Below are 23,912 nucleotides of genomic sequence, written 5' to 3'. Positions count from 1 at the left end.
TCAAATCTTATTCTCAGTTCAGCATGTGCTGATCAACATTTGGCACCGGCTGGACAAGTGAAGTGTGATCAGAGTCTGTGAGCTGAGGCAGATGCAGTTAAATCATTACCCAATGTTTGCAGCTTAGGATTTGGTGTGAACCTTAAAAGGCAGGTAGGTATAGACAGCCACTCCTCAACATATTTTAGAACTGGAGAGGAAACATTAAGAACAAGATATAAACAAAACCAGGCAAAGTCGCTTGACAAATAAAAATTCTTGTTAAAAAGAAAAAAAAAAGAACTGAACAGATCATTTCCACCTGATAATTAGCAAAAATGGGCATTTTTTCACCCTTAAACTAGTTTAAATACAGGCAGATGTCTTTCTACTATACTAAGATTTTTCTATATGTGTTTTTCCTAATCCTCAGAGCTTAATGAGAAATCGTTTATTCTATAAAATATAGCATATATGGCCACAGTCTAGAATCTGCTTATGGTAACAGGAAACTTCTGTCACTTGAAAGGCAATCTTGCACGGTTACATCATGACTGTACGGTAACTCACGTGGCGCAGGGTCTGCCCTCACCAGAAAGCATGGCACGCGCGGCCCAGGGTGAACACTAACACGGCACAGACAAGCAGGGACAGCCGAGTCTCCACAGAACTCTTTCTATTTATTTAACTGTGTATGAGCACTCAGTTAATGCTCCAAAATAAAAATGGTGCAGTAAGAGCAACTTTTAACAGAAACCGACAAGAAGCTGCGATGCCACTGGCCACGTGGCGCTGCAAAGAGGGGCCAGACAGCAGTCTGCGTGGGGAAGCCTGGACGGGGAGAGGCGGAAGGGAGGCACGGGAAGCAGGTTTCAGACGGACAGGGACACAAAACTGTTGTACTGCTGGATGTTCCGTTTGAGGATGTCCGAGCACGGGCCAAGGACACGTTCAAACCTCGGGCGGTCCAGCTTGACGCACTTCAGCGGGCCACGGGCAACCACGGTGGCAGCGCGAGGACGATTCATGAGCAGCGCGATTTCGCCTGCAGGAGGGAAAGGGCTGAGGTGGGCTAGCTCCCTCAGAAACGTCTTCTGAGGGGCGCCCTCCGGGGAAAAGAAAACCCGTATTTTTCCTCCTAGTAACTCAGTACAGGCCACACTACATCTGCACCTCAGGAAAAAACCAACTGACAGATATGAGACAATCAACAACTTAATTATTAACTGAGTCGAGGTCAAAATCTCACACTACTTCTCTGAGAGCCGAAAACTAAAATAAAAAATAAAATTCAGGGCTTCCCTGGTGGCGCAGTGGTTGAGAGCCCGCCTGCCGACGCAGGGGACACGGGTTCGTGCCCCGGTCCGGGAAGATCCCACATGCCGCAGAGCGGCTGGGCCCGTGAACCATGGCCGCTGAACCTGCGCGTCTGGAGCCTGTCCTCCACAGCGGGAGAGGCCACAGCAGTGAGAGGCCCGCATACAGCAAAAAATAAATAAATAAATAAATAAAAATTTAAAAATAAAATTCAGGAGAAGAAAAGGCAAGATTATGAAAGACGGTGATAGCTCACTGAGAAGTGACTTACAGAAACTATGTGTTTATTGTGAGGAAATCCACATACCAAAATAATCAGAAGGCCCCAATCTTCCCACTTCAACAAATTCTTCATTTTCTGAACGACGCTGTAGCACAGCAGCTGAACCCTATAACAAGATCACCAAAAAGCAAAACACATGAATACTTTCAGATCCTGGGTGGCATTTTAAATATCCTGTGCAATTTTAGCTACTCTGCAAAAAAAAAAAAAAAAGACTCAGCGGTTATGTCAAATCCTCTGTGTTCCTGTGATAAACGGTAATTGAAGAGTCACTACAGGCTTGATGCTTATTTACCCCAGCAGTTCCTGCTAGGAGGTACTTCTCATCACGCTGAGGTACTTCGAGGGTTCAGACTCAGGTTAGCAAACTGTAGAAGGAGGGCCAAATCCAAGCTCACTGCTTTTATAAATAAAATTTTATTGGAACAATACACCAATTCATTTAGATACTGTCCATGGCTGCTTCCCCACTATGACAAGAGTTGAGTCTGCAACAGAAACACTATGGCTCATAAATGCCTACATTACTTACTGTCTGGCCCTTTACACAAAGACTTCCTCAACCCCTGGTTTGAACAACACCGATTAGCATCTACTGAGCCACATTCACAGCGAATCTGCTCTGTGGATCTCCTTGGCTGGCAAGAGTATCCTCTATACATTTCCATGGATTGTGACGATATAAAACATGGTAACATTTAGAATTTAAATACCTGCCTTTGATCCTGTTTGCCAAATTAGCCCAAATGCATGATTTTAACAAGAACGGTGCAAGTACATCACAGCCTGTGTGCTAAATGGCTGAGTTCTGTTTGGCTTCTGTGAGGAGAATTAATTCGAGTAGGTCAGAATTCGGCTATTACTTCATGCAAAGCCCTCATTTAAAATGTGGTGGCCGGGCCGAAAACCAAACAACGACATTTCAAAGGGAACGATAATTTTTAAATAAAACTGTTTATCTGGGCTTCCCTGGTGGCGCAGTGGTTGAGAGTCTGCCTGCCAATGCGGGGGACATGGGTTCAGGCCCTGGTCTGGGAGGATCCCACGTGCCATGGAGCAGCTGGGCCCGTGAGCTACAAATACTGAGCTCTGCGCGTATGGAGCCTGTGCTCTGCAGCAAGAGAGGCCGCGACAGTGAGAGGCCCGCGCACCGCGATGAAGAGTGGCCCCCGCTTGCCGCAACTGGAGAAAGCCCTCGCGCAGAGACGGAGACCCAACACAGCCAAAAATAAATAAATGAATAAATAAATTTATTAAAAAAAATGGTAAAATTTAAAAAAAAAAAAAAAAAACTGTTTATCTTAAGAACGGTAGCTGTAAATGAGAAGTGGTGTCCCCTATTCCCCGCCCGGTGCTGCCCCGTCTTTACCTCTAAAATAATGAAGAACTCATCTCCCGGCTCCCCCTGCACCACAATCTTCTGCCCGTCTTCAAACTGCACTGGTTCCAACGCATCAGCTACCGTGAGACGCTCCCACTTGTCCAGAGATTCTAAAAGGCAGGAATCAAAAGAATTTCTCTGCATTATTTGGTATTGCTAAAAATCTCAAAACAAAAGGTATAAAGAAGTCAACCAAAATACTCTAGTAGTGGCTCTAATCCAACACGGCACCTGTCTTCAACTACCTCTCGTCTCACCAAGATCCTCCTGTTACTTACAGATGACCCTAGAGCTTTCTTTCAGTAGCCAAGTGGCCAGGTTAACCTATACCAACTGCATCCGATGGTACAGGGATAAGAAAAACGTAATCGTTAAGTATTCCTAAAGATTGCCATCAATGCAAATCGAACCTACAATTACAGGACCCAAAAGTAATAGTTCCAGAGATTCAGAGAAATAATGTATCAATTTAAATCCTCAGTAGAATTTATTTACAAAACCAACAAGAGTAACTAGAAAATAACTTTTGTTCCCAAAGGCCAAACTAACACCCAAGACACTAAACAAATGTAACCATTTCAGAGAAAGGACAAATAAGGGCAAAAAAGTCAATTCACTATAACAAAGCAATGACTCAAGACTATATTACCTTATAAAAATCGCCATTTCCCCTCCCAATGAAGAACAGCTTGTAATAATATCTCTAAGTCCACATAACAAAATATGTAGAAATGCCTCCAATTACCCTACTTTACTCTAAATTTCCCCACACTTCTAGCATTTTTTCAGAGAAAGCAAGCTAATGACACCTATTCTTTCTACAGAGGAAATGCATTCTTGGAAATACTCACTTTCCTGAACCAATAAACTCACTGATGGAGCAACAGAGAAACAAGTCCCAGGGGGAATAACTGTGAAAGTCCACACTCAGGAGAACACTTCCAGTCTTTCTGTCTCTCCAGGAGGAATAAGTAACACTTATTTCTAATTTAGAGGTCCGTCATATACTAGCGAATTAAACACACTTTAAAATTACTTTTAATTTAGTCACACTTCAACTCTGCATTCCATGTGGTTTTTGTGAACCATTAAAAAAAGAAAAAGAGTTGATAACTGGAGTAATCTTTACGAAATACAATCAGTTTCCTTAAGCATTACTAACACTTCAATGTAACAATTCTCCGTGCAATCTTCCAAAACTTACCTAAAATAGACACTTTACTAAGAAACTCCTCATACATCTTGCGCTTTCTCAGTGTGCTTCCCTATAAATGAAAAAAGAAAGTGTAATTCACATAATGCTGTGGAGTAAGAAATACTGTTTCAAGTAAATGAACAACAACAGAGAAGTCAAAGCTTGCTACTGCTGCTTGATACATGACTGGCTTCTTCCTGTTGGAGATGGTAAGCCCTCTGTTCAGTTCAATCAAAAGCTCTTAGTAACTTGCTCCTAAAAGAAACACCAGGTGTATGCCCAAAGGATTCACAAATTAGTGAAGTGTCAAAAAAGCAAACAATCAGTTCTCCAAAAAAACAAAACAAAAACACAAAAACCCAAGTAATATATGTGACTACACTTGAATATATTTCCAGCCCAGGGTCCTTTTCCACAACCCTGATCCTGCACAGAAGGAAGGAAATACAACTGCTACCACAGAAACAACATCCCACCCTGACAAAAAAAAGTGCCGTAACCCCAAACTAACCCAAAATGTCTTATCTGCAAGGTTTGCTAAATACATCTGGGGGACAGAAAGGGGAAACACACAGTTCCTCTATAATAAACATCCCTTACCCAGTAAATTGCCTTGGCAATTTATATACTTATAAATATATATGTATAATATGTATTTATATTATTTAATATTTATTATATAATATGTATCTATTACATATACATATACAAGTATATACACAATAGATATACGTATCTCCATCCCAGTACAGAAAATTTTCTAAGTACGTCCAACCACGTACTGTCAAACAGCCAGACATGTAATACACAAATTTAAGAAAACCATTTAAGATGACTAATGCCATTTACTGGGACTTAAACCCCCACGCTACTCCATGAATTTGTCAGGAAGTTCTCATAGAGTCTAATTACATCAGCAGAACATTCCAATGGTTTTTATTACTTCGTTTATTCCTTTACAGTGAGAGGGGACATGAAACCTGCATCACTGCTAACCTCCTTTCCGTTTAGAGAAGCTGATGGCTTCTGAGTGGCCTTCAATAACGCCATGCACCCGGAAGCAGCACCTCTCAGGCCAACTGTAATGTGCAGCGATCAGCTAAGGGAAGATGCACTGACTTGACAAGTGGAGAGATTCCCAGACATAAGCTGACCACTGCATACACACCACATTCGTTTCCCATGTTATTTCTGGCCAAAGTTTTGTTCTCAAAGATCACTGTCTCAAACGGTATAATGAATAATGCTAAGCTGGGCTTAATACAAGCATTCAATCATTACAAGTAAAAAATATTCTCATTTTAATGTGGTGATACTATTTAAACATTAGTTACACAGCCTGGATTGTGAGCCACACTCCAAAACCCATGTATCTTACCATAAGGATTCTTCTATAGCTGTCTCGGTCGATACCCCACAATTTCACATTTGTCTTTGCCTTGACAGTGGCTGCTCTAGGTGTTCCATAAATCAAAGCAAGTTCCCCAAAGCTCCCTCCTTCCCCAACACTGGTTGCCCACTCGTTGTTGACGTAGACCTAAAATACAAAAGCATTGTTTTTTTCTACATAGACAAATACGTAAGTATTAAAAACCTGCAAACCTTTTTAAGAGGTCAGAATCCTGAACTTTGTTTTAAAAAATAAAATGTGTTACATTTTTGGTACACACGGAGCAAAACAGCTGACTTCTGACAATGAGTTAAGTAAGTTCAGAGTGTCTGTAATTTACCTAGTTTAATTATCTGATAAGGAAAAGGTCCTCTGTAAGGATGACCAGGGCAAAAAAGGTGAACTAAGCATTAATATTAACCACATGTATTTACAGAGCACTGTGCCAGGCACGGTGCTAGGCAAGCATTTTACCTGCAGGAGGTACCGAGTTTTCTAATAATCTTATGGGAGCAACAAGACTTCCAGAACCAAGAAAGCTGTACCCAGTCTCCCAGCTCACGACCGGTCTAGACTCTCCCTGACCCCTGTCTTATTCCACAGCACACACACACGCCTTAACCACTTATCTAGCAAAAGTTCTGAACTGTAGGTCTAGCTGAAGAAATTACCTTTAGAAAGTATCTGTGTCAGTAAAATATTTGGCAAAAGGAATCGAACATACAAGGATGTAACAGCCCTTTAGAAACTCTTAGAAGCAATAAATATCAACAAGTTGACTTTTAAGATTATCAACACATTTTTGCAATTATTAAATCTTACATCCATCTCTCCTTGATCAATCACATAGAAGTTATCCCCTTCATCACCTAAAGGCGAGGAGAGTAAAAAAAAAGTTAGAAGCATATTAATTAAAGAAGCACAAATCGAACCAAATTAATGTAAAAATGAACTTGTGTCAGAGAGGTGCTGTGAGAGAAGAGTATATTACAAATTAACAGAACCTTTCAAGAAAAAAGTCCAGCCATTTATTTTAGAAGTCATAAAACTGAGTTTTTAGTCATCTCGTGGCAAAGAATGCCTCTGGAAAAAAAAAAAAAAGCCACTTGTGTGTACCAAGACATTAAACGCTACATCATCTATAACAACAAAACAAGAAACAACTCAAATAGTAAGCAACAAGTATCAGACTGTCACTAAACAAGAAAATATATGGATTATGAAGACCCATGAAAATATCGAGAGTAAATAAGAAAGGAAAAAAGAGAGGACAGCAAAAGATGAGATCCATGTTACTACATGTGGTCAAAAAAGGTAAGAATCAGTAGAAGGCACAGAACCTTACACAGAGACGGGCTAGATGATGAAGAATAGAAGTGTTTTGCTTATTTTCTACTTTATTTTACTTTGTAAGTGGTTAATAGCAATATAAAGGATATGTGAAATATGTGTGGTTCTGGAATTCCATACAAAGTTAAAATGCATGAATTCCCTTTAACAGTTACCATAAACAAAACTATATCAGATGTTAGGGAAATATTAGTCCCTTAGGCAAAGTGTGCCTTTTAGCTCAGAAGATTTTACTTAAAAGAAATAAGAAAATCTAGTAGTATAACAGAAGGAAAACCGCGGGCTTAAAGAGGAAAAAACTTCAATAATAATAGTGCGTGCCATAAAAGCAGCCACCCTTACCCTGCTGAATAACAGTCTCTCCAGCAATAAAGGAAACCGGAAACATGGCATCAAAAATATCACTGCAAGGGAGAGAAGGCCTCGCGTTACATTTCATGTGCTGCTTCTGTGGATTTCAAACATTAACCTTAGAATTAAAGCTCCCAGATTTTCAGCCTAGATTGTTATCAGGTGAACAATTACTAAGAGCCTTAAACCTTGCGACAGTGATGAGACTAGTTTGGGACACCAACTGTACTGGAAAAATAGTGTAACAAAGTACCTGTACCTACCTTCTCTCATTATCATCAAGATGTGAAAACAGTACATTCTTTTCAATGGCTTTGGCTAAAGCAGCCATTGTCTTATAATCTTTTGGTATAACCTAAGAAAGAACAGAAAGTCAAAATGACGATTCCATAAACCAAGACCACTTCATGTTTGCAACCTAAATTACAATGAAATGTCAAGCTACATTACGGTATTTAAACAAGGCTGCTTTGAGTTAAATATTTTCAACACAACATTCTCACACTGTCTTTGATCCACGAAGTTCTCAACAAATATTGACTCAATAATCCCCTTTGCCTACATCTAGGCCTGTGTTTAAAGGCTAGTATTTGGTTCCTAGTCAACAACTAAAGGAACAAACCAAAATTACCTTGCCCGAGGTGATTAGTGAGGCAAAACTAAGCATTTTATGACAATTGGTCATTTTCTAAACTGTGATCAGGTACTGTTAGTCTCACAACCTCTTGCAAGCACAATTCTCTTCCCCCTTCAGGCTAACAGCGTAACTCGAAATGGCAGACTGGCTCTAAGAGCCAACTGAGACAAATGACGCTTGTAGGGTAAAAGGTTGAAAGCCACAACATGAATTACAGGATGTCAAGAAACTGACACCATGATTCAAGAGAAAAAGGAGTACTGCCTGCTCTTCTACTGCGAAACAACAACATGCAAACCAAAACCCCCAAAACTCACTTATGCACTGCTTCATAATTACTGTTAGTTATTTCCTCTGATGGCATGCTGTTACAGAAACCTGTTCCCCAAGTACCCAGGAACTGTATAGGATGGAGTACGATCCATCCTGTTTGTATTTTACTACTCAAAACAGCGCACGCATTCATCAAAGAAGACTGGATGACTACCACGTGGGTCCCAAAACCATGTCCTCAGTGTTCAGATATCAAAACTACCTTCCTCACGTAGGACGCGGCATCCTCCTCCGTGTAGACCTCGGCACTGATGGCACCTCGTCGCCTCCGGCCTTTTACCGCTGGGTTGGGTGGAGGAGGAGAGATTTCATCCTCCCTCGAGTCTGCACGAGAGCTCGCTTTCTGCAGAGTCTGGATCTGTTTTGCCTCCTCCTGAAAAAGATTATAAGTTTATAAAATGAGACCCTTCAACATGGCATTCTTCAGCTGGTATTCTCATACTCCAATGACGGTCCTTCTCAGTCACTTCAAATCTCTCCCTCTATTACCAAGCTGAAAGTTAAGGTGCAAAGGTCAATTACAAATGGGGGGGGGGGGGGAATGGAGAGTCAAGCTTGAAAATAAATACTCTGGAAAGACTTCACTGTTTCTCAGAGGGTAACAGATGCTATATTTATTAATGAACAAAAGCCACTGGTACAGGGCACGTAACATGCAAATAAAAAATTATATACTCATTATGATAATATACTGACAATGATTTGTAATGCACTCAACAGTAATGAACTGCAAAACAAAAGGCTGGGAAATTAGTGTGAGATCCCTGCCCCACCCAAGAATGCCATCTCGGAATAATCACTCAGGCACAGCAAAGTCATAGAAGAATGTCTAGATTACTGCTACTCCATTAATTCAGTATGTATTCTCTGGATCTGCCACGCCAAGTCTACACTAGGCAAGGGGAACATAAAAACCAGTCGGAGGGCTTCCCTGGTGGTGCACTGGTTAAGAATCCGCCTGCCAATGCAGGAAACACAGGTTCGAGCCCTGGTCCGGGAAGATCCCACATACCGCGGAGCAACTAAGCCCGCGCGCCACAACTACTGAGCCTGTGCCCTAGAGCCTTCGAGCCACAGCCACTGAAGCCCGCGCGCCTAGAGCCCGTGCTCTGCGACAACAGAAGCCACCGCAACGAGAAGCCCACGCACAGCAACGAAGACCCAACGCTGCCATAAATAAATTTATTAAAAAAAAAAAAAAAAACACCAATAGGAGAGAGTCCTGAGCCTGTGGAGCTCCTATTGTAGCTGGAGTCTCAGGTATAAACAAATAATGAAATGTGATGGTAACCTAGAATTTAACTAAGATCAGATGTAACAATACTTCTCCTGACAGAGCTGGATGCATTCTTTATGGTCAGGGTTGACACTTGAAGTTAAAACAAAAAAAAGTTTACCCGCTTTTAAAAACTTATTAAACCAATCCGTTTAAAACTGATGTCAACTACTTGACCTTCTTATTTTTCAGATCTAGGGCCTTAAAACGAAATTCCTCTCAGGTCTTCAGTAAAGAATGAGTTATGCCCGGACGTAAAATCAGAATGAAAAAAGCCAAGAATGGTGAGCTATTTACATTCTCATTCATCTGACTCACCCTCCACTATTTTTCTAAGCCGTCTTTCAAATTCTAAATGAACTCAGCATTTACTATTTCTGAAAATTTTTTGATAAAGAAACTAAGGAGCTGCCTACTTTTTCTCCTGCATGGTACTCAGCTCTGCATTTGGCATCAAGACAAATAAAAGAACATATAAACACAGCAAGGAAAATCTAGAACGATAACAATCAAGGCATTAATAGTGTTTATCTCTATTATAGACTCATGTTTGATTTTTATTTTTTTATTTTTTGGAGGGAGGAATTGGCTTTATTTTTCTCATTTCTCTAGATTTTCTAATTTTCAATTAAAAACACAGTAAGAAAAGCCTATAACAAAACCAACTTTAATATATTTGCATATTTAGTTACAAATGCACTTACCTGTTGACCAAATAATCCAGTAAGTCTACTGCCAAGAATCTATTCTAAAATATGCGTGTGTGTGAAATGACAGATATACAAGGTTATTTATTATATCATTGCTTTTAATAGTAAAACACTGGCAACCACCAAAATGGTCGTCAACATGGAGATTAAATAAACTGTAGTACATCCATACAATGCAATACCATGCACATGCTTGATATGAATTTGTAAGTGCCCATACATTATCCCTGGAACACAGTGTCTTCCTGCACTCTAGGAAGACAACGAAGTGGGAAAAAGACTTTTTATTGTCATATCCTTTTGTACCTGCAGAATTTTGAACCATGTGCAAATATACAACCATTTTTTTAAAAAATACATTTTTAAAGAAAACCCACTTCATTTTCATTCCGGTAATTCCAGTAAACAGGTAAGGTTTTCCCATTCCATATTAACAGAGAACTTTAAAACTCAAGTCTCCCCCAAAGTCTAAAGTTCAAGAGTATAAATGAAAACACAAATTCTACCCCAAAATCTGTCACTGATATTTCACAAAAATTTCATGGAAAGTTTCACAAGTAATATCTCATTTGGAACTGTCTTCTATCTAACTGAATTTTTTTAAGACAATTTTGAAGTACCAAAAGCATTTTGATTTTAACACTGTTCCATGGGTTTTCATCTTCAATAGCAATCAGCTAGTACCTAATCCTGGTGACTCAGAGCCATTACTGAGCTCATCGATTTCTATTATACATTTTTACGTCCTTTTTCTTGCTGTTGTCGTTCATCCTTCAGTCAGTCTCCTCCCTCCTCAGTTCTCTCACTTATTAAAACAAAAACAGACAAAAGAACCCCTCCCAGTCCACTTACTGTCAACACATCCTAGAGTATTAAGCTCCGATGCTGTGCCCACCGCTTACTTAATATGCTTTCAACAATCACTATTTGTCCGCTCCCTGCCCCTGCCATTCCATGCTTCCCTGTAGGTGAAGTAAACGTCCCCGTCCCACGGACTTGGGGCTGGGTAAGTGGCTTGTTTTGCCACAGCATGTCCTCTTGTAAGATCTGACTCTGGCCCCTGCAGCAATCAATCCCTCTCGGCCTTGGGAGCAGCTCCTTCCAGTCAACCCCAGAACAAGACACATGGAGCCAAGAAGAGAAGATGGGCTGAGCCCACAAGAGCTGCACATGACCAAGAAATGAGGACTTCTGTAGTCAACGAATGAAATTTGGGGGTCGTATGGTACTACAACATAAAGCTACTACCCCATATGACCACAGCCAAGTTACTTGATTTCTCTTAGTTTTACCTGCTACCTCTGTAAAATGGTGATAATCACCAACCTCACACATCTGAAATAATGAGTACGTATGTATGTATGTATGTATGTATGTAAAGTGCTCACACGGTACCTGGCACACAGAAGACACTCCATGGTCGGAGCTATTAAAATTCCTCTGATCTATCAGACAGGGAGGTTCTAATAAATATATGCAGAAAAGAGGATTCAAATTACAGGTAACAGTCTGAAATAAAACCCAGAAGCTTTCAATGGAGTTTTTTGGTGCATTTCTTATTGAGCGGTTGAGGGTACCAGAAACATGACCCCTGGTTAACACAGGGAAAGAGATGACAAGAGCGTGACCATATTTTCACACATATAACCTAACACCTAATGCACAGAACAATGACCTGTTGGAAAGTTGAAAACCTAGTTACTTGAAAGTCCAGATATTTACATTCAACCCTGGCTAAAGGAATGTATGCAAGTGAACAAAGATCCTTGAATTATAAGAAAAAGTGTTAAGCTGTGACTTTTATTAAAAGGCAAAGAAGCCAACACATTAAATTAAAAAATCCCACGTGCAAAGAAACTACTTTACTCATCATTTCTTGTTTTCCCCTTGCTCAGTGCTTAAACAGGGCTATGAGAGCACAGGCTCTGAAAGGAGCACCACACACTCAACACTCCCTATAAAAAGACACACCCTTCACGTCTCACCAACCTCATCCCCTCATCAGATGGCTTCTATTGATGTCCAAAGAGAAGAAGAGGGATCACCTTACAGTGACCAATTTCAGAATCAGGTCTCCAGAAACACACTTCACTTCAAAACAGGGAAGGCCCACAGCAGCCTGGCGCTACAGTATTTCACTATCAGGAAACTGCTGAAATAAAAGAAAACCAGACTTTCTACCACAATGCCAAGACAGCAAGGCTACATTCATCGGGACTGCTTAGTTTTTTGTTGTTGTTGTTGCTGTTTTTGCGGTACGCGGGCCTCTCACTGCTGTGGCCTCTCCCGTTGCGGAGCACAGGCTCCGGACGCGCAGGCTCAGCGGCCATGGCTCACGGGCCCAGCCGCTCCGCGGCATGTGGGATCTTACCGGACCGGGGCACGAACCTGCGTCCCCTGCATCGGCAGGCGGACTCCCAACCACTGCGCCACCAGGGAAGCCCCCGTTGTTGTTTTTGATTAGTCTAATCATGGTACTAGACACCAATTTCAACAAACAGCTTTTCAAGAAAACAGTAGAAAATTCCTGATCACTGAGCCACCCAAACATTTTTTAAACACTAGTAAAACAGACTCTTTTACTAGTAAATTATGCTGGTTAAGAAACTGTCCAAACCAGTGGGATATATTACAAATATTTCTGGATTACAATTAGATAATTAACAATCATATACCTAAGAAAATGCCTCCCAACTGGTTCACAATTATGAACCACATCAAAACTTCAATATGCTTAAGAAAACCTGTAAATTTATCTCGCTGAATTTCAGAAGCAAATCAAACAAACTACTCAAAACATTTAACAATCCAAACTTTCTCATTCATCATTTTTTGAGGGAAGTGAACTCAAGCATCGACCTTGATGAAAAATGATCATTTTGCTTAGAAAAGCACACACCACAGGCTTAGGTCCCACTGACATACACAGAATGAGGATGAACAACAACGACTAAAAACTGCACTAATTTTTTTTCAAGAGGAAACAAGTCCTGACCAGAGCTGTAAAGTAAAAATTTGACAACCATCAATCTTGATCTCTCTGTTCTAGAGTCGATTCACCTGAGACATATTCTACAGTAAAACACACTTCACTAATTCAGAGTTTCTGAAATATGAGTCCCAAGCTAGACTCAACGGTTTCATTACAGTGATTTCGAAAGGTGGGATAAAACTTATAAGTTCACTTGCTTTACTGAAGAAAAAAGCATTGAATGCTTTCAAGTACTGTAGAATTTCTCACTTCAGTGGTACAGCAGTACCACTGCTGTACTACTTTTTAAAAAATTTTTACTGGAGTATAGCTGATTTACAATGTTGTGTTAGTTTCTGCTGTATTACTTCTGATCAACTGTACCTAGTCAGTTATTTCATTTAGTCAGTTTTATGTACTAATTAAAACAGTTACAAGGAACTGTGTTTGGAAGACAAAAACCTGTTAGCCAAGTAAACTTAGCATACAGATTGGTTTTGATAAATTCTACCGATGACAAAGTTAAAAATTACTTCAAGTGCGTTAACTACATTTCTTTTCTGAAGTTCTATTTTAGATGATGATGATGATTTGGTCAGAATTCCTTTTCTTCCAAAAGGTACAAATCAGCGACACTCTACAGCATCCCCTTTAACAATCGTCAGGGTCATCTCATGCTCTGCCCCATTTATTTTTACCTTCTCCAACCTCTCAAAGTATTCCCTGAGGAATGCCATGGGCCTCTCGGGCCGCGCGGTGCACAACTGCACGATGGAGTCCTTGAGCAGGGCCTGGATGTTGTGCTTCTGCACGTAGAGCTCGCATTCCCGGAGGCTGCGCTCCTCCTCACTGGCGGTGCTGCCAGACGCCATGGCTCACTATGGGGAAAACACACAGATGCCTGTGAAAACTGTTTACAAAGAGCAAATGTCAGTTTGGCCTTAGACCTAACAAATTCACTAGGCAACTGATTCACAAGGATTTCTTTCTAAGTAGATTTTTTTTAAACAGGGAGGTGAGGGCTAGGGAGTCAAGTATGTACAGACATAGCATTCTCTCAAAGTAGTGTTTCACTGAGGTCCTGCTGCACAGGATCTAGGCTCTGCAGGCAGCCACAGTGAGAAGAACCTCAGCTCTCCGTTGGAAGTATGAGCCACTTATCCCCGGCAGAGGCGGGGTGCTGAGGAGTCAGGCCCTTAAGGGAATTTCATTCAGTTCTCCTCCTACAAAAGAAATCATGATGCCGTGCCAAGTGTGTACATGGCAAATGGGACAGAGAATTATAAGGGCACACAAGTCAGCTCTAAGTGAAAGCAAGAAAGCACAAGAAAGAACATCTGACATTCCCTATTCGTAACCCGGATCCCAGGGGAGTGTTCTAATCTCACCCAGCAAACCACTGGAGCAAAGGCTCTGGTTAGCCAACTACTAGCACAATCAACATTTTTTAAAACACAAAAGAAACCCCAGATGAGTTATAAAAGCAACTTTTAATCCTAGACTCTTTTTACCAGATTCCAGCTCTAGATGATAACACACTTACCCACTGGTAAGAGGGCAAATCCTGAACAGGAAAAAAACCCCACATAAACAAAGAAACACCTTACTAAGTAAACGACACAAGATGTGGACAGGAAAAAAAACCATTTTATTCATCTGGACAGGAAAATGTTAAAACATTAAGTTTTAAACTCACATGAAGACTCAAGAGATAAAACTGCATTTAGTGAATTTTAGAAGGTTCAAACTACCTGGATGTGAAGTAAAATAAACAAAGGTAACAATGGGCCGCTAACCTTACCCTGGAATTAAAAGCTTACTAATTTAACAAAAGAGCCATAAACTGTTTTCCTTTCAACTCCTAATTATTAAGTAATTAAGATTAGAAGATAAAAGTGAGGTCTCCTCCACTTTGCAACTGAATTCAATGCTAGTTGGTCTTTTCCAAATATAATGCACACAAAACCACTGAGATGACACTGTAAATTTCAAAGGAGAAAGAATCAGCAGAGTAAAGAGCTACCGTGCTGTTAGGCATCTTGCTTTGACAACTTTCATGGTAAGGGTCAATAAGGAGTAAACTAATTAACAGACCATGAGAAAGTCTGTAGCTCCCTGACAAGCACGTAAACTAAGAGGCCACAGAAAAAGCCTCATGCTGCTAATTCAGAAATAAACATTCTAATACAAACACAAAAAACAAAACAAAACAAACACACAAAAAACACGGTACTTTCGGACAGATTTACACCAGCCCCTTTTCCAGTTCAGACAGCCACACGAACTGAGAATCCACTTCAGTAGGATTTTCTGCATTTGAAAAAATACTGTACTGAAAGCCACCGAGAACAATGATCAATCAGATCTTTTTATGCTTCAAAACATTCAGAGCCATCTCAGGAATATCAATACATGTATTCAACGGATCAGAGAAATCATTCGAAGATCAGGTCTGTGGTAGAAATGAGAGAACTGGGGCTAAGCGTGAGACTGGTTTGTTGTTTGCAACGATGTATTTAAAACACCGAAAGGAGGACACTGGAAATAAGGTAGCATATTAACATAAATGCCCCAGGACTGGCGCAGTCAGGTCACCGTGTGAACCTCAGAATATCCGTATTTCACGGTCTTATTTTTTTAATCGAATACCCCTAGATTAAGTCCGTCCTCGTACTTGGTTGTAAAAGCATAACAATTTAGCTCCCCCCGCCCCCAATTATTTAACTGCTGCAAAACGTACACTGCATTGCCTCTCCTCCTAAGAAAACACTGAGATTCTTTCTTTCATAAAGTCGGTTGTGACACAATTCCGTTTCAAAGGGATCACATGCGAGGCGCTATGCCAGACACCTTGAGAAACTCGCTGATTCAGGCCGCAGACCCTCAGACCAGCCAGGAGCCCTTCCTGGGGGTCATCCTCGGAGCACCGAGAAGACCCATCTCTCGGGCATCCCTCCGGCGGTGACGCCGTTCGGCGTCGCACCTACACTGAGCTGCCGGCGGAGGGGGGGCGGGTCACAGGTACCGCGCCCGTTTCGGGGGCAAGGACACGAAAGTGCCCTTCACTCCACTTAGGCCACAGTCACGGCCACGAGAAGAAGGGAGGCCCATCCTGCAACCCGCTCTGGTCGGAAGGCCAAGGGGAGACCTGGGGGGCGGGGACCGGGAAAGGGGGGCAGGGGAGAGGGGACAGAAAGCTACGGAGAGGCCGGGCGACGACCACCGCGGGGGCGGGGCGACAATCCCGAGAAGGAAGGGGAAGCGCCCGCGGGAGAGGCCGGAGGGAGGAAAACAAGGACTGCCGGGTCCCCGGGGCAGCCGGAAAAGCCGGGGGGCGATGGCGGATTCCGGGGACATCTCGCCACCGTCCTTCAGGAGAAGCGGGAGGGCGAGCGGGGAGGCCGCAGGGGCAGGGCGGTCGGAGCGGGCCCCGGGGGTCTGGGGGGCGCAGACCCGGGCCCGGGAGCTAGGCCCGCGAGGGGCCCTCTGGAGGCGCCGAGCCGGGAGGCGCAGGGGGTGCGGCCGTCCCCCGCAGGTCGCTCCCCGCGACGCCATCTTGGATCGGCCCGGCGCCTCCAAACGGGCGGCTGGCGGCAAAGCTGGGCGCGCGGGGGCCCCCGCCGAGGCCTCTCACCTGAGGGCGGGCGGCGGCGGGTTCGGACTGCGGTCGAGGCGGCGGCCGGCGGAGCTACCTCAGCGCTTCCCTCCCAGCCCGAATCCACTCGGCTACTGCTGCTCCTCGGCGGCTCCACCGGAAACGGCCGCGCTGCAGCCAATCAGTGCCCGGCTGCTGACGTCAATGCGCCTCGCTCTGGCCAGACCCGTCGCCTTGGCAACCTTAAAGGGGCAGCGGCCCCGGGTCCTCCGCCGCCGCTCGTTGAAGGACCCTCGCCCCTCCTCTGCCTAGAATGATCCCCCTTCTACTCTTCTTTCCGTCCTGCCTTGTCCCTCGTCCGCAGCTCTCCTCGCGCTTGCCTCTGATCTTCTCCTCTCTCTAGCCCGAGGCTTCCCTCCTCTGTTCACCTGCCGCCCCTTACCTGTTCCAGTCTGGACGCCACAGGTCCTCTTTTTTCTCTCTGCTGCTCTTCTCTCGCTCTCCGCGCGGCTTTGGGCAGCTCCCCTCTCTCCTCCTCTCCTCTCTTCTCCCCACCCTCACTCCCACCTCCCCCGCCGCCTCCGCCTTTTCTCCCAGCCTTCAACCCCCGCCCCCAGGCCGACCCACGTGGGGCGTCTCGGATGACAGGTGGGCGACTCCGCCCCGTAGCCCGGGCCGGAGGGGGACGCGGGGCCGGGGAGGGGGAATTCCTGCGGCTTCCTAGCCCCGGAGGAGGTGGCGGATCCGCTGCAGCTGCGCCAGGGGCCGAGCACGGGCGGATCCCGGGATGCGCACGCCCGCCGCGTATCCTGTGCTCTGCCCGCGCCGCGGCCTCCGGGCCGCCATCCGGTCCAGGAAATCCGAGCCCTGCCAAGTGTCTGTTTGGCCAACCGGGCCGCTCTCCCCTCCATGGGTGCTGTCGCCAGTGGAGGCCACACAGTCCCTATGGGCACAAAATGCTGGAAAGGACTTTGTCGGGGTCCAAGAGAGGCCTGAGTCCTTCTAGCTCCTGGAATGCCCCCATCCTCGCCCCGACTCCGCATAATGAGAAGTACAAAACGTGCAAGTGGGCACAAACCGTCTGTGACCACACGAGAAATCTCAACCGCCTGTAAAAACTGCTCTCATCGGGGATGATGGAGGGGAGGGCGGGGGAGCGACTTCTATACTGCTTCAGCCATTTTTTTTTCCCATGCAAGTATCCGCCCGTGGAAGAGGAAACGGGATGAGAGGCAGGGGACGCTTTCGGACATATGAAGTCGCTAAAAGAATAAAGAAGGTCCTTGGAGCACACGTATCTTTGTATCTGGCTGATACCTGTTGTACCCTTGGGGTATATAGCTCTAGGGCTGTATGTGTAAAATACACAATGGATTTAACACATAATACAAAAAATATATAAATACCTCTAATAATTTTTATACTGATACCAGGCCGAAACTGTAATATTTTGGATATATTCGGTTAAGTATTAAGATTAATTTCGCTTTTGTTTTTTACCTTTTTAATATAGCTATTAGAAAAATTTTAATTTTCTCTATGACTCGTGTTTATAGTATTTCTGTTGGACATCACTGTCCTAACAGGCCAGCTGCTCCCCGAAATCCGCCAGTATGATAAGGCCTCTGCTTATCAGAGTATTTCTTTTATTTAGTTGTGGTTATCCCTCCCCCTACCCCCCCCACCCCCCCCCCCCCCCACCACGGGCTTTCTGAAAGTCAGAGGAAGCATAGGCAACATCAGAAAGGCCAGATTAGGCCTATAAGAGGGGAATGTAGGGGGGAAGTTTCTTCTCCCACCTACGCCCCCATGGGACTTTCGCCAGGGATGGGTGGAATGGGAGATGAAAGGCACAGCCTCAGTCGTATATATGATTTCACCCTTGTCAGTACAAAGAAAGGCTAATTAAACTGAACCCTAAGCTGGCAAGCAGGAGGGGGAATTCGATAGCACTGAGCAGGCCCGGTCGCGTTCTGAGAAGAAAACACTGCGGTCGGATAAATCTGAGTTTGGTTTCAGGCTCTGCCGTCTCCGGTAATTGACTTAATCCCCGTGAGCCTCAGCTTCCTCGATCATAAAGGATGAGCAGGGCTGTGCTAAAATGAAGCAATAAAGATAATAACGGCACACAAGTCTATATAGCACTTCCTGTGTTCCTGGCAGTGTTCTAAGTGCTTCACTCATACTAATTAATTGAATCTTCATAATAAACTCTAGCATCAGTATTATTATTATGTTATTGTCACGGAAGGAAGATGAGGCCTGGAGCAGTTAAGTGACTGCTGTGTTTCATACCTAGGCAGTGAGCCTAATCACTCCCCTTTGTAGCATGTATGTAAAGAAAGTGCCCAGCACAGGGCGGGACACAACAGATAAAGATTGGTTTGCTTCCCAGTTGCTCTCCCCTTCCTCAGGAGCTACCCACACTACTAGGTTAAGACTTGAGTTGCACTGTGTCCCATTCTCAGTGTTACCTTCCTAAGAGAGTCAAGACGCTTAGAATAGGGAAACCAGCAAGCTGGTGACTTTGAGCCCGGTGCTTTGGGTGGCAGCTGACTCCGTGCTGAGGCCTGGCTGTGTGTCCCCATTCAGCTGCATTCAGGCACCAGTCCAGCCACGGGCCGTCGTTTCCTGTGTCCGTCACCCTCAACCTTGTTCTAGCTGCCAAATCCTCCTAGGCTGGGGCTTTGAAAGACAAAAAGGGAAATGTGCAGTAGATAGTTGAGCCTGGGGAGAGTTCACCGAGACAGCTGCTGCGAAAAGCCAAACAGCCTCGGTGGTTTCCAAACGCTGCGAATGCTCTTTCAGTGCAGACGGCCGTGCCGCTGTGAGAATTTCAACTCATCAAATTCATTTCAGAAATGACAGTGGTTCCACCCTAGCTTGTGCGGTTTCCCCTTCTCCAGAGGCCTTCTGCCCTGAATTCCAAGGTCTGTCAGCCCTTTTTTTTCCTTCTTTTTTTTTTAAATCTGTGTCCTTGGAAAACTCCACAAAATGAGTTTCTACGGTAGTGGCGTCGTAAGTAAATTTTTCTCTTCAAAACAAAATTCCTTAATTGCTGTTACAATGTTTGTGAAACAAACAGCAGCAAACAATTTTAAAAGCAAAATAATCAACAGTTATGCATTTAGCAAGCAGAAGTTGAACTAAGAAAGCCAGTGTACATAAATAGAGACACAAATGTAGAGAACAAATATATGGACACCAAGGGGGGAAGGGGGTGGTGGTGGGATGAATTGGGAGATTGGGATTGACATGTATACACTAATATGTATAAAATAGATAACTAATGAGAAACGGCCGTATAGCACGGGAACTCCACTTCGCTGTACAGTAGAGACTAACACAACGTGGTAAAACAACTATACCCCAATAAAAAAATTTTTTTTAAACAAGAAAGCCAGTGTATAAAAGGAAGGAATATTTTGGCATGCCATTTCTTAGTGTTTCTTATGTTTAAAGTTTCCATTGGGTGAGGCCAGATGCACGTTATTTCAGGTTTCCAAGGAGGAGTTCTCAGACTATCACCACGTATTTGTGCTGAGTGTATATGCTTCCTGTGGAACCCAGGATTGTGGTTTCAAAGATAACCTAATTCCAGCAAGCATTCCAATGCAGAAGTCTTTCTGCTTTTCTCACTGGCAAATGTCCAGGGAGGAGCTGATGTTACAGCCTTGACTCTGAAGAGGGTCTGGAGGCCCAAACTCTTCCTCTGGGAACCTCAATCTTTTCTCTTAAGGCGTTTATGGAGGGTAATGTGCCTTACTTACAGACTACTGTTCTAAAGGTGAATCACGTCTAAAAAATACCTTCTCAACAACATCCAGACTAGTATTTGACCGAACACTGGGTACCAGGGACTCGCTAAGTTGACTCGTAAAAATTAATCATCGCAAGCGTGAGTCAACTCTAGCCCAGATATTTGTATGAATTTCTTCTGAATATTCTTCTCCCAGATATGGAGCTCCTATGCCTTTGCTAGTTTTAACTCATGCTAATCCGAAATCAGTAGTTCACAGATCTGGGGCTTTAAAAAAAATAGTGATGATAAGCAACCAGAATTTACTGTATAACACGGAGAATTCTATTTGATACCTTAAAATAACCTATAATGGAGGGCTTCCCTGGTGGTGCAGTGGTTAAGAATCCGCCTGCCAATGCAGGGGACACAGGTTCGAGCCCTGGCCCGGGCAGATCCCACATGCAGATCCCACATACCGTGGAGCAATTAAGCCCGTGCGCCACAACTACTGAAGCCCGCATGCCATGCTCCGCAATAAGAGAAGCCACTGCAATGCGAAGCCCACGCGCCGCAGCAAAGACCCAACACAGACAAAAATAAAATAAAATAAAAAAATAAATAAAATAACCTACAATGGAATATAATTTTTAAAAAACAACTGAATCACTCTGCTGTACATCTGAAACTAACACAACATCGTAAATCAAATATACTTCAATAAAAATAATTTTAGTCACGGTCTCCTCAGAGAAGCTCATGAAAACAAGGGCTTTCTTTCTCCCCAGAAAATATGCCAAGCATACACACATATGACATTTATCGTCTGATTTCAGTGGGTCCACAGATACTGACGCTCATCCATGCCTGGACGTCAGGTTCAGAAGACCTACAAGGTATTTCCTGAGCATACACAGGGCAGGCCCTAGATGCCTGGGATGCAGAGAAGGGGAAGGATGAGCTCTGGCCCCGCCCTCGAAAGCAAGGAGTACGATTGCTGTATCCTGTGGTACGAGTATGTTTACTTTTGTAAGAAACCTCCAAACTGTCTTCCGAAGTGGCTGCACTGTGTCGCGTTCCCGCCAGCAGTGACGAGAGTTCCCATTGCTCCACAGCCTCACCAGCATGTGATGTTGTCAGCGTTTTGGATTTTAGGCATTCTATCGGGTATGTAGTGGTATGTCGTTGCTGTTTTAATTTGCAGTTCTCTAATAGCCTATGATGTTCAGCTTCACTTTGTATGTTTATTTGCCATCTGTGTATCTTCTTCGATGAGGTGCCCGTTAAGATCTCTTGTCCATTTTCGAATTGGGTTGTTTGTTTTCTCATTGTTGAGTTTTAAGAGTTCTTTGTGTCTTTTGAATAAAGTTCATATAATTTTCACGTCACATTCTTTTGCTTTCTTTCGACAATTTTAAAATGTAAAAATTATTTGTAGCTTGTGAGCTGTACAAAAACATATCGTGGGCGAGTCAACCCCCAGGCCATAGTTTGGCAACCCCTACCTTAGAAGTTTGGGTTTTCTACTTGGAGCCACTGGGGAATCATACAATGGTCACATGCAGGGAAGAGACGTGGTCAAGTACACACTTTATCACTCTGCCTCTAGTGAAGCGAGGGCAGGCCCAGGGTGCATGAGGGAGCTTGGAGCAAAGACACCTGCTGGAGTTTGTTGCCAGAATCAGGTAAGGGGTGGGAATGGCTTAAACTAATAAAATTTTGATGCAAGTGAGTAGAGCCGGGCCTATTCCAGAAACACTAAAGAAATGGGAGAGACAGAACCTAGGGATTGATGTGGAGCTTCAGGAGGAGGGAGACTCGAGGATGACCCCTAGGTTTCTGTCGCAGCCAATGAATCAATGCTGCTGCCCTTCACTGAGTCAGAGAAGCCGGGAGGAGCAGCGGGGGTGGGCGGGGTGAGGGGCCGCGAGCCATCCGCGAGGGGCTGTCAGTTGTGTGCTGGTTGGAAGCTCAGGAGACAGTTAAGGGCTTTGAAATCATCAGCTTATTCATTTCAAAGCCGTGGGCATGAGTGACATCCTTCCCGGTAGCAGGTGTCGAGAGAGAAGCAAAGGGAAGCAGGAAGATGGCATGAGGAGGACCAAGAACAAAAAGATAAAGGGAAGAAGGGATGTTAGAAAGCAGGCGGCAAACCAGGAGAGAATGGGAGTCGCAGAAGCTGAGGGGGGCAAGTGTTTCGAGAAGACAGATGCTGCACAGACACAGAATAAGAAGTGAAGAGTCAGGGCAGTTCACAGCACTGGGAACCAAGATGACACTTCTGACCTGCAATCAAGGGGGAAAGGATGCTCAGAGCTGCTTTTCCACATGGACTCCTTTGCATGACCAGCCAGCAAGAGATTAGAGAATAAATAATCACGAGGCTGTTGTGCTGCTTAAAGCCGTTTGAAACCTGTATCCCTCGAAAGGCACAGGGAAAATACACAGAATGTCAAGGCTGCATTGTTTCCATTAACTGCTTTCCTACTCACATCCCGTGGATGGAATCCTGGATGGTGTTCTCACCCAACCAATCCTACACTGTGATTTCGGGTGTCGGCCCCAACTGGCACATTGCCAGAGCCTGGTTCTCCTGCCTTCCCAGAAGTGCCGTGAGTCACCCAATATACGTTCAATAAATTCCTTTTCTACTTATGTCATCAAGGGTTTGTTTCTTTGCTTACATGAAAGAGCTCTGAGTGATATGTCCCTTATCCTGTCCTGGAAAATAACAGTATAAAAATCTCTAGGCTCTTGTCGGATAATAAGGGAGTGACCTATTCGTTAATGGGCAGTCTTCATGTCAACCAAGAGGAAAAAAAAACCAAACCACTGGACAGTGACTGTGGTCACCCAGTCAAAAGTCACAACTGTGTGGAGAGTCCAGGCTGGCCGGCCACACTTTAGTCAACCCTTGATCCCACCCATGCCTGAAGGTGGCAGCCAGAGAAGCGAGCCCCGATCAGGGGCCATCACTGAACAACTCCTCACTCTATGGTGCAGGGGCCATCTCCACTGTAGAGGACGAACACAAAAAAATTCTCCTAAGATGGAGAAAAGCATGAAAAATTTTTTCAATGCCCATGCTGAGAAACCCTATGTGCCTTTTCCACTTTGAAATAAACATTCTACCTTTTTTTTTTTTTTTTTTTTTTTTTTTTGCAGTACGCGGGCCTCTCACTGTTGTGGCCTCTCCCGTTGCGGAGCACAGGCTCCGGACACGCAGGCTCAGCGGCCATGGCTCACGGGCCCAGCCGCTCCGCGGCATGTGGGATCCTCCCGGACCGGGGCACGAACCCGCATCCCCTGCCTTGGCAGGCGGACTCTCAACCACTGCGCCACTAGGGAAGCCCACATTCTACCCTCTTAGTCGTGGTTATGGGTGAGCTTTACTAAGCAGCTCTC

The 23,912-nt window shown here is 44.2% G+C and overlaps 1 protein-coding gene across 3 annotated transcripts; it reads right to left on the bottom strand.

Moving 5' to 3' along the window:
- Positions 1-640: 640 nt before the first annotated feature.
- Positions 641-23,746, bottom strand: PRKAR1A (protein kinase cAMP-dependent type I regulatory subunit alpha). 3 transcript variants are annotated; one of them, XM_065896429.1, is made up of 11 exons: positions 17,211-17,350; positions 13,872-14,051; positions 8,419-8,589; positions 7,510-7,601; positions 7,238-7,299; positions 6,368-6,414; positions 5,534-5,692; positions 4,165-4,225; positions 2,949-3,070; positions 1,604-1,685; positions 641-1,024 (listed from the first exon to the last, which is right to left on the bottom strand). In XM_065896429.1, the coding sequence occupies exons 2-11, from the start codon at positions 14,043-14,045 to the stop codon at positions 852-854; spliced, it is 1,143 nt and encodes a 380-aa protein (XP_065752501.1). In that variant the 5' UTR covers positions 14,046-14,051; positions 17,211-17,350; the 3' UTR covers positions 641-851. The 3 variants fall into 3 exon arrangements, with proteins under 3 accessions (XP_065752501.1, XP_065752500.1, XP_065752499.1); XM_065896428.1 differs by lacking the exon at positions 17,211-17,350 and adding an exon at positions 16,808-16,964; XM_065896427.1 differs by lacking the exon at positions 17,211-17,350 and adding an exon at positions 23,721-23,746 and having other exon boundaries at positions 852-1,024; positions 13,872-14,022.
- Positions 23,747-23,912: the final 166 nt, after the last annotated feature.

This window comes from Phocoena phocoena, chromosome 19 (genome assembly GCF_963924675.1).
Source record: "Phocoena phocoena chromosome 19, mPhoPho1.1, whole genome shotgun sequence".
NCBI lineage: Eukaryota > Metazoa > Chordata > Mammalia > Artiodactyla > Phocoenidae > Phocoena > Phocoena phocoena.
This window is presented reverse-complemented; position numbering and strand designations above follow the sequence as displayed.

What these genes read in the sequence shown, in the direction of transcription:
- PRKAR1A (XM_065896427.1), bottom strand. Translation starts at nt 23,746, where the DNA reads ATGGCCGCTGAGCCTGCGTGTCCGGA. An exon ending in AGAGACTGTTATTCAGCAGG is followed by an intron (nt 6,415 to 7,237) that starts GTAAGGGTGGCT and finishes CCTCGCCTTTAG; the next exon opens with GTGATGAAGGGGATAACTTC. An exon ending in TTGATCAAGGAGAGATGGAT is followed by an intron (nt 5,693 to 6,367) that starts GTAAGATTTAAT and finishes TTTGTATTTTAG; the next exon opens with GTCTACGTCAACAACGAGTG.